Raw genomic sequence first — 11,177 nt, forward strand, 5'->3', positions numbered from 1 at the left:
TTTAATCTACCCTTCCCTCCACTCCTCCCCTGTACTTGAAGACCAAATTATCTTTTACCTTTTGCTTAGATATTGAGAGCACATTTCCTCACTATTGTTACGGATATCTACAATAGCCATATTGTTTTAGAACCATAGAAAAGTTACGGCACAGGAGGCGGCTATTTGGCCCTTCTTGTCCATGCCAGCTCGAGGGCACCCAGGTGCCCTTTCTAATCCCACCTTCCTGCACCTGGCCCATAGCCCTGTAACGTACAGCACCTAAGGTGTCGATCCAGGTGCTTTTTAAAAGACTGTAGGCTCTCTGCTTCCACCACTAACTCAGGCAGCGAATTCCAGACACCCACCACCCTTTGTGCAAAAACGTTCTTCCACATGTCCCTGCTACACCTTCTGTCACTTATCTTGAATCTACGTCTCCTGGTTCTAGCATTCTCCACCAAGAGAAAAATATTATCCTGCCCACTCTACCTCTTCCCCTCATAATTTTGTACATCTCTATCAAGTCACCCCTCAGCCTTCTTTGTTCCAAGGAAAATAACCTCAACCTATCCAACCTCTCCTTGGTGGGGTTATTTTCCTTGTTTGAAGCATCGATAATTTTCTTTGCAGTGATGAAAATAGTTAGACTTCACATTAAAATAACAAAAATGATCCAAATCCCCAATATTGCAATTACCTGTAAGGATGACATACAGAGAAACTTGCAAAGAAACTAGAAGCAGAAGTAGGCCATTCGGCCCAAGCCTGCTCCGCCATTCATTTTGATCTTGGCTGATCATGAAATTCAATACCCTGATCCGCCCCTTCCCCCCTTTTCCCTTTATCCCTTTCGCCCCAAGAGCTATATCTAATTTATTCTTGAAAGCACACAACGATTTGGCCTCAACTACTTTCCATGGGAGTGAATTCCACACATTCACCACTCTCAAGTGAAGGAATTTCTCCTCGCCTCAGTTCTAAAAGGTTTACCCCTTATCCTCAAATTATGACCCCTAGTTCTGGATTCCCCCACCATTGGAAACATTCTTTCTGAATCTACCCTGTCTAACCCTGCTAGAATTTTGTAAGTTTCTATAAGATCCCCTCTCACTCTTCAAAATTACAATGAATATAATCTTAAACGACTTTGTCTCTCCTCAAATGACGGTCCTGCCATCCCAGGAATCAGCCTGGTAAACCTTTGCTGAACTCCCTCTATAGCAAGAACATTCTTCCTCAGATAAAGGACACCAAAACTGCACACAGTGTGCCAGGTGTGGCCTCACCAAAGTCCTATACAACTGCAGTAAAACATCCTTGTTCCTATACTCAAATATTTTCACTATGAAGGCCAACATATCATTTGTCTTCTTTACTGCCTGCTGTACCTGCGCATTTACTTTCAGCAACTGATTCAAGAAGACACCAAGGTCTCACTGAATATCCACCTCTCTCAATGTACATCCATTCAAATAATAATCTGCCTTCCTATTTTTGCGACCGAAGTGGATAACTTCACACATATCCACATTATATTGCATCTGTCATGCATATGCTCATTCACTCAGCCTGCTGAAATCATGTTGAAGCATCTCTGCAACCTCCTCACAGCTCACCCTCCCACCCAACTTTGTATCATCTCCAAACTTGGAGATAACACATTTAGATCCCTCGTCTAAATCATTAATATATATGAACAGTTGCATTCATAGCACAGATCCCTGCGGCACACCACTAGTCACTGCTTGTCAATCGGAAAAAAACAAATTTATGCCAACTCTTTACATAGTCAAAAGCGTTCTGAAAGTCTTAATAGACCACATCCACCAGTTCTCCTTGGTCAACTCTACTTGTTACATCCTCAAAGAATTTCAATAGATTCATCAAGCATGTTTTCCCTTTTGTAAACCCATGCTAACTTTGTCTGATTATACCACTGCCTTCCAAATGCTGTGCTATGAAATTCTTGATTATTCCCTACTACCGACATTAGGCTCACTGGTCTATGATTCCCTGTTTTTTTTCTCTGTAGGAACCATTCCAGAGTCCAAAGAATTTTGGAAAATGACTACCAATGGATCTACTATTTCTGGGACAACTTTCTTAACTAGCCTGGGATGAAGATTATCAGACCCTGGAGATTTATCCTCCTTCAATCCCATTAATTTCCCCAAAACAAATTTTTCCTAATACTGATTTCCTTCAGCTCTTCACTAAAACTTGTGTTTCTCAGAACTTCCAGTACATTATTCATGTCTTCCTTTGTGAAGACAGAGGCAAAGTATGAATTTAGTTCCTCAGCCATTTCTTTGTTCCCTGTTATGAATTCTGACTGTAAGGTGCCTACATTTGTTCGTCAATTAATTTTGACCTCATAAACAGCCATTGAAAATGTTATACAAATTATTTTCTTTCCTCTTGAGAACTGACATGGGCTGATTTCATACTGGGTAGACATCGGCCAGGCAGCATGATTGCCTGATACACTTGGGTACAGGCCTGAGTCAGTTTGAGCACAGTATCACATCTACATAATATCAGTTAATCTGCAAACAATAACAGGAGAGGGAGGCACTCTCCCGCTGGGCCAAACTAGAAGTTCAGACTTAAAAGAGGGAAAAAGGAGGCAATAACAGAAGAGGTGGTGCAATTAGACCTCAATTTCTGGCTTTACAAAAGGAAAATCAAAACCTCGGGGTGTGCAAATTGCATAGATTTACAACTTGCTCTAATTTAGGAGCAGCCAAGACGACTAGTTAAGACCACTCTGTGTCTAGCACCTTGAATAGAGCATGCATGGCACACACTCAGCCCTGTGGTACCCAAAAGTTCTACTGGGTAGGATCCCAATGTTTACACTGTAAGTCGCTTCCAACATGAATGAGTCAGGACACAGCTGGTGGAAGGTGTATCAGAATAGTACCAGGTAGTAAACTCAGCACTGCAATGTTTGATGTGCTTACCACCCTGCTCCTCTCCAACATTAAAAATTTCAAATTTATAGAGCAGCCCACATACCGCCTTCCTAGTGAACAATTTAATGGATAAAGGAATCAACTATTGCGAGCATTAAGACTTGAATATCCCTATCACAATTGCAGAGTCTATTTTGAGTTTGTAGATGGCACAGTGGTTAGCACCGCATGCCTGACAGCATCAGGAACCCGGGTTTGATTCCAGCCTTGGGTCACTGTGTGGAGCTTGCACGTTCGCCCCGTGTCTGCATGGGTTTCCTTCGGGAGTTCTAGTTTCCTCCCACAATCCAAAGATGGGCAGTTTAGGTGGATTGGCCATGCTAAATTGCCCCTATTGTCCCAAGATGTGCAAGTTAGGGGGATTAGTGGGGTAAATGCATGGGATTATGGGGATAAGCTGGGGAGAGGTGGGCCTGGGTAAGATGCTCAGTCGGAGAGTTGGTGCAGATATCGGAGAGTTGGTGCAGACACGATGGGCCAAATGGCCTCCCTCTGCACTGCAGGGATACGATGAATATTGTTTGAGGCAAGAAAGACTCTATAACTGGACTGCTGGACTTGAGAAGCTAAAAAAATGAGTGGTCACTTCACTTGGGTGAGATGGGACCAACACCTCAAGAACTGCATCCAAATAAACACAACAATATCAGGAAGGAACAAACTATACTAGCTTTTGGAAGGGGTTGGGGGAACCTGTATCAGTGCGCGATCTTAATTTCAGAAAATAGAACTTCTGATATGAATAACATGATCTCTAAATTCATTTATGAGTACGGATCTGTACTGCCCTAAAATATAAACAAAAAACTTCAATAATATTTTTAGCCACTTGGTACACAGACCTGCTAAATTAAAAAGAATGAGAAGATGTAATTATATGAGGGAGTTGGAAAACTAGTGTTGTAATCGTTGGAACAGAGAAGGTTAAAGGTGACCTACAAAAGTGCTAAACATTTTACTTTAAACATTCCAGAGATAAATAGTGAAAAGTTATTTCCATTTATCATAAAGCAGGAGGTAAAAAAATTAGGACTCTGCATTTGAAAGCACTAGAGATAAACAGCAGTTCTTTTCCACATAAAGGGTTGCTACAATACGGAATATACATCACTAGAAGTAGCTACTGCAGTCAAGGTAATCAGCTCATTTAAGAGAGGACTCCATTGGACAAAAAGACAAATTAACAATCAAGATTTAAATATCAGTCCCAAACATGGAGTTCATACTGACAACAGTCCAAGTAGCCCTTTCTGTCTGAAATATCTATGATTCTGATATCTCTATTACAATTGCAGTGTCTATTTTGAGTTAGTAGATGGCACGGTGGCTTACTCTGCATCATTTGAGTCCCTACATCTGCTCTGCAGCTTACAAAATATATTCTGAGAATTATATTATTAAAGATACCTTAACGAGCCATAAGAAAAAAAAACACTTCCTTTTATGATGCATCGTTTCATATTCTGTACAAGGCCTAAGGCAAAAGTGGTCCTGCAACTTAAGCTGTATCAGCACATCTCAGACATCCTGCTAAAAACATAATCAATTAAAGTCTCTAACAAATTACTTTTTTTGCTTAAATACTGCATTTTAAAATCTATTATAAATGTGTCTTTTTAAAATAAAACTTTAAAAATTGCTATTTATACGCTATGCAGGCAAGGAAGTGAAATTGAGAGGACATGCAACTATCAGTGGTTTTAACACATTTAACGAGCACTCGTTAGTCTATTCTGTCAGGCTGTCTCTCTCTCTATATATATATATATATATATATATATATATAAGGGAACACACACTGTACATGCTTACAAATTTATTATTTATTAAAACATGGTTCCATTTTGTGATCATTGAAAAACACTTCAACACTTAATTTTGATCTTCTAGATAGCCAATTAACCTTCAAAATGTGATCCACCTACATTTTATGAGAATTATTTCCAAGAGAAAGGAGATTTCCAAAATACCGTAGGCCATCTAATGTTCCATTTATGCCGTGAGTCAGAGGTTTGCGCTAACTCAAAATTAACTAAAAGCAGACTTCAGTTAAGCAACCAAAAGCAAGTGTATGCACTATCTTAGTAAGATTTAAGCCTGTGCAGAGTTTACAGCACCCTGTAATAAATCATAGAATCACTACAGTACAGAAAGAGGCCATTCAGCCCATTGAGCATCCACCGACAACAAACCCACCCAGGCCTTATCACCGTAACCCCACATATTTACCCTGCCAATCTCCCTGGCACTAAAGGGCAATTCAGCATGGCCAATCAATCTAACCCGCACATCTTTTGGACTGAGAGAGGAAACCGGAGCACCCGGAGGAAATCCACACGGACATGGGGAGAACATGCAGACTCCACACAGACAGTGACCTGAGGCCCGAATTGAACCCAAATCCCTGGCGCTGCGAGGCAGCAGTGCTAACCACTGCGCCACCGTGAAATAGAGGTAGATGTCAATAAAAAAAAGGAAAATGCCCCAGTTCTGTTTTAAGTTTAAATGACACAAATGCTGCCTACACAAAGACAAAATTCAGACTTTTACATAAATAGGTAGGACAGCTCTGCTTATTTCATGATCACATTCGGATTAGCGATCATGACACGCTATCACTATAAAACACAGAAGACATAGTAAGTTTCACTGTTCAGAAATGTTCACAATTTAGCTTCCATCTGGGGGTAGTGGAAGAGAATTTTGCCACTCTCACCCATTTCCACGAGGAAGGGCATTTTTTAGTGCCTCCAAGGTTGTGTCCGAGAGGTGATTCCGTGGCGGTATATAAGTTTGCAATATGGAAAAGATAAATCCAGGAAATTGTTTTAAATTAAATGGAGAGGGTGGGACAAGAGGTCACAGGCAAATTTAGAAGGGATATCACGTGGTGCTTCTTCAGCGTCCGAATAGAATACTGTAAAGTAACTTCAGAAATAAATGGAAATGTGGCTTGATAAAAAGCATTTCTCATATAATTCAGAGTCATTCCTGGTGGTTCTGTCGGGAAACATCACTGCTAGTATCCATGAAAATATCCATAAACTGGACTATCCTGTCCCGTCCATCATTAAAATAGACATAGGAGGCTTTTAAAGCTTTTTTAAAATAAACATAGACTTGTCAATTGTACAATATATCTTATTACTTAAAAAAATTATAAATGTGAGATGTATGAAAATGTTATTCTCACACAAGAACGAATGTAGTGTTTTATGATTTTCAGTTGTCTGGAGGACCGCATCCTTGCAAGATGTTTTAAAATTGGAGTGTCAATAGATTGTTGATCCAGTTCATTTAATTTAATCTCTTCAAAAACTTCTGGAAATTTAATTAATCTTGTATTTTATATTGGGGAGGAGGGGAATGCTTTTGCACTTTCTCACTCAGTTAAGGAAAAATCTATGTTTGAAGTTTAGAACTTGTATGACAGCTGTAGTGTGGGAACTTTCAACAAACTTCCTTAAAAAAGCTAAGCAATAATCCATCCAGTGATGAAACAAAATCAGATAAATAATACCTAATTTCTTTTAGCAGTTGAAGCCATGTAAAATAAACAGTATGTTTGTAAACTCGGACAGCATGCCCCATTAAATTTCATCAAAATCCATGGGCATTCACAGGTTGCAGTTGTAAAGTTTGATTGTGGGTCTGCCTTCTTTGGTTAGGCAACCGTGGAAAATGCTAGCAATGCTCCTACAGTAATTTAATTCTCCAATATTTTATAAAAGATAAATTGCCCAATGCAATGCGCTAAAGGTCATCAGTTTGCAGAATACTGATGTTTCATTTTATTGAACATGTGCACCTGAAAGTATTATTTTCTGAATAAAAAAAAGCATAATAGAACAAATGCACAAAACATTATAGAATTTGGCATAAACCTAACCACTGTATTCATTACTTATTGGTAGCTTAAACGTAATAGAGCATTTCTACCAATATTAAACAGCCAGCTTGATTTGGTTCTCTTAAGAATTTAGATCAGACACATCTTCATGGTTATACCTACAACAACTGGTGTACACGCGTGTGCGCACACATAACGTTGAGCAAACTATTGTGCATTTTGCCACATTTTTGACCAGCTAAATCTTACCACTTTTGTTTGGGGGTGGGGGTTAGAGAAGGGAGAAGTTCTGGGGTTTTTTCCCAATCAAAATTAACATTCTTGGATTTCAATCACTTGGTTAGATTGATTGACGTTAATTTGATTTAGTTTATTTGGTTAGCCAAAAAGAGCAGTTAGGTTGATTGGCCATGCTAAATTCCAAAGATGTGCGAGTTAGGTCGATTGGCCATGCTAAAATTGCCCCTTAGTGTCCTGAGATGCGTAGGTTAGAGGGATTAGTGGGTAAAATATGTAGGGATATGGGGGTAGGGCCTGTGTGGGATTGTGGTCGGTGCAGACGCGATGGGCCGAATGGCCTCTTTCTGTACTGTAGGGATTCTATCATTCTATAAATTGATCCTAATGTTAGGGGATTAGCAGAGTAAATATGTGGGGTTATAGGAATAGGACCTGGGTGGGTATTGTGGTCAGTGCAGACTCGATGGGCCGAATGGTCTCCTTCTGCACTGTAGCGATTCTATAATTCTATGACTTGCATACCAACTTTATCAATCGTGAAATATACTAAAGAATTGAACAGTCGCAAAACGTCAGCCACAGATTTAAAAAAGAACCCAAACAAGAATGTTTACAAATATTCTGTTGTTATCAGTACAATGTCTATCCCAGCCATCTGTAGTTTTCCGCAGTACGTTATAAATTTTCAATATATATTTTTGTTTACCCGCCAAGGCTAATTTTAGTACCTTCATAAAGAACTGTGCAGAATTTTGTCAATATTCCACAGTACGTTTGGTAAAAATAAATGTTCCAAAGTTAGTCAGAATGTGCTTGCAAAAATGGATACTGAATTGCAAAAGATCAAAGTGGGGAATGTGTGGACGCTACTTTTGTGGAAAACGTCAAAAGTTTTGTTACAACCGAAATAGACCAAGTCACTAATATCCTAAAACACTTCCCCCACATAAATGAAATAACTTCAATGTCTGCCTTAATGAAAGTATTTGTATATTCCAAGAAAAAACAGTTTTGGATATTCACATGTAGTGTGCAAAACAACCAAATAATTTTTGGCTTCTAAACAAAAGCTCAAAATATTGTGCCACCAGTTTCACGTTTTTTCCCATACTCTTCTTTCCTCCCACCAATTGAACAGGTGTATTGTTTTCCATTTTATATTATTTAAGCATCAAAAAAATAACTGTACTTGAAATATCCTTTCACCAAAGATTCCAAATGCAGCTTTGCACAAAATGAGCTTCTGGTGTAGTGTTTTATGGGTAAGGAACTCTACAAGTTTTTGCTTCCTAAACACTGTTTTTAAAAAAATCAACCATTTGTATTTATATTGAAAATAACTCTTGTCAATGTATTCTTACAATTCCTGAATTTCATTCTGGCCCACAGCAAAAACTTGCAACCCTAATGTGAAGCAGAATTCTAAAAATTATCCATTCCCATTCTGATCTAAAAGCATTTCGTACAATACGGGTCTCTGTTTTTAATCTTATTTGGTTATGTTTTTTTAATTGAAAATTTCACCTTCACCCCAAACTCTGAGTTATTCTTTTTAAGTTGTTTCAACTACATGATCCTGCATTTTTTTTAAATCCCTGACACTTTCCCCCTTCTTTTCTAGCAGTAAACTCATTGTTGCAAAAAGAAAGCTTGTCCACTCATTTTCTGTAAAAGTCTGATGTTGTTTTGATTTGTGTTTGTGTGCAGATCTGTAAATGAACTGGGAGAAGCTTTCAGACCAATCAGCGTTGCCAAGCTGCATTAGTGCTAGGAGTATATAAAAATGAGAGCGAGAGTCAAAGCGCCTCCCTTCTCTCAGTGCTGCTTTCTCACCACACTGAGCGCTCGAGTCACTCAGGCAGCCCTGCTCCTGCACAATAATCATGACGTATCTTTATTTCCACTATCCTTAAAACTACATATTTTTTCTGACAATAATAATTTTAATTCCAATCTTCCAATACACTCCCAATCACCCCCCACTAACTACTGGCTGTTCCCTTTTCTTCCTGGAGTGCTGTTTTGGGGGGGCTAATCCGGTTTTCCTGGTAAAATTTTTGCGGGAGATTCAATTTTTCCTCTCTAAAAGTTTTCTCAGTGATATGCATCTCTCACCAAATTTTCGTAGGTCCTGGGATGCTCTTTGCCTTTCCAGTCTATCCGTTTCGGCAGCAGCTGGAAAAAATAGACCATGGTTACAGTACCCAAAATTCCCCCAAAATCCTCGCCCAGCATCTTTTCTCAAAATATTAAAAGGCGATAGTTTGAAATTAGAAGCGAAAGTCCTCTGCAGAGTTAGAATGCGAGCTGAATGCAGCCTACCTGCTTCTCTTCCACTTCGCGTATCAGGACCTGAAAGAGCACATAAAACCCGTTTATTGTACATAAAAATCAGTCACAGGACAGCATTAAACCCCAAAAGGTAGATTTACTCACCTCGGTCGCCTTCTGACAGGGTCCCGATGCCAAAAATCTGGCTATTAGGAAGTACAATTCTATTAAAATAATAAGACAGTGTTCAGTCATCAGATGCCTGATGGTGGCTGTAAATTTAAAAATAACCCTCATAATCCTTCCTGCTTTCATGTGTGTACTCACCAGATTCCAACTCACGGATTTGTTTAGTATCAGCAGGCATGTTTGGGGTGATTTTTTTAGTGTTAAACGGTGAGGGATCCGCTGTAATCAGCTAGTCTGTGCGTGAGTGTTTACTCTCCAGGAAGAGTCTCCTCCATTCACCCACATAGAGAGAGAGGAGGCGACTCCTCCAGCAAGAGCGACTCCTTCCGCACCCAAAACAGAGTTCCCCCACCCCCCCTCCTTCCCTTCCCCGACAACAAACCCACAGAAGAACAAATCTCCCTGGCCAAACCTCCCCTCCAGTTTTTTTTTTGCAAATGGCAAACAGGCAAAGGAGAGGTGGGGGGGGAAATGAGAGTGTGGGTGCGATCTGGCATGTGTGCGGGAAAGCAAAAGGGGTTGAAGCTTTGAAGGGGTTTTTTGTGTGTGTGATGGTTGTCGATTTTTTTTTGTGAGCTTGTGGCTGGCGGATGGATCTGACGCATGGTTTTGGTTGGGAGGAGGAGGGAGGTTCGGTGGTGGTGAGGTGACATTACGCAGAGTTACAGGAATGAACGCAGCTACAATGTAGCGAGGGAAGGGGAAGGAAATGTAGCGAGAGACAGACAGACGGATACCGCGCGCCGGCAGCCGGCCTGGGAGCGTGCGCTCCGGGGACCCAGCCCTCTTCCTTCCCCAATTCTATAGGCAGCAATCAATTCTTAACCACCTACCATACAACATATACAAAAATATATATATAAATTTATCTAGTGGGGTGGGGGGGGAGGAGGGGAAACTTCCTTCCCCCGTGTTCCAAATCGAAAGTGGCCCGAAGACGGTGGAGGACACACACAAAAAAAAGGGAAGAGAGAGAGAGAAAAAAATCCAACCCAAGTGTATTTTTATTTTTTTTTTGCTGCTTTTTTTCCCCCCCTCCTCGCGGAAATCAGGGTCTGGGCCACAAAGCAATCGAGTTGGCTGGTAACCTGGAGCGACCGGTTCCTACAGTAAATCTTAAAGCTTTTTTTTGCCGCCGCGGAGGGGATTGTGTTATTTTGTCTCCGTCGTTTCTTTTTTTTTTCTCCTCTGGTGGGGAGGAGATGGCAAACAAAACTACTACTTCACCCCGCTTCCAGCCTTTTTAATTTTCCAAAAAACAAAATTCTCATTGAAAATTTTTGGGAGAGGCCAGGCAGGCGTATCTGCTAAAAATTTTTTGTGCTTGTTTTATTTTTTTTTAAATGTGTTTCTGTGAAGCCACGCGGAAGGCTTAATTAATCGTGAGTGACCTTTGGTGTTTCGCGCGCGGATTAGGAGTCAAATAGTGTGTGAATGTTATATATTCGGCATTTCCTGAGATACCTTAATTTGTGCTGCAAATTATTGGGATTTATAATTTGGATTTGTAATAGATTTCGTTGGAATAAAATGCTATTAGGTTTCTTTCTGATTCCATGTTAAGGGGCTCGTTCTTTCTCATTTAGATTTTTCTGAAATTATGTATGTGTGTGTGTGTATATATATTTATATATAGTTTACCTAGTGAACCAGAAAAATCAAAATAAGCG

The 11,177-nt window shown here is 40.0% G+C and overlaps 1 protein-coding gene across 3 annotated transcripts in view; it reads right to left on the minus strand.

Moving 5' to 3' along the window:
- phip (PHIP subunit of CUL4-Ring ligase complex) overlaps window positions 1-9,841 on the minus strand; it is a 228,272-nt gene extending 218,431 nt beyond the window's left edge. For all 3 annotated transcript variants that reach the window (XM_078212450.1, XM_078212449.1, XM_078212448.1), the window contains exons 1-4: window positions 9,646-9,841; window positions 9,484-9,542; window positions 9,370-9,399; window positions 9,163-9,222 (exon numbers count right to left, since the gene is read on the minus strand). In XM_078212450.1, the coding sequence (XP_078068576.1) occupies window positions 9,163-9,222; window positions 9,370-9,399; window positions 9,484-9,542; window positions 9,646-9,685 (189 nt within the window). In that variant the 5' untranslated portion in view covers window positions 9,686-9,841. The remainder of the gene's footprint in view (window positions 1-9,162; window positions 9,223-9,369; window positions 9,400-9,483; window positions 9,543-9,645) is intronic.
- Window positions 9,842-11,177: the final 1,336 nt, after the last annotated feature.

This window comes from Mustelus asterias, chromosome 5 (genome assembly GCF_964213995.1).
Source record: "Mustelus asterias chromosome 5, sMusAst1.hap1.1, whole genome shotgun sequence".
NCBI classification, from domain to species: Eukaryota; Metazoa; Chordata; class Chondrichthyes; order Carcharhiniformes; family Triakidae; genus Mustelus; species Mustelus asterias.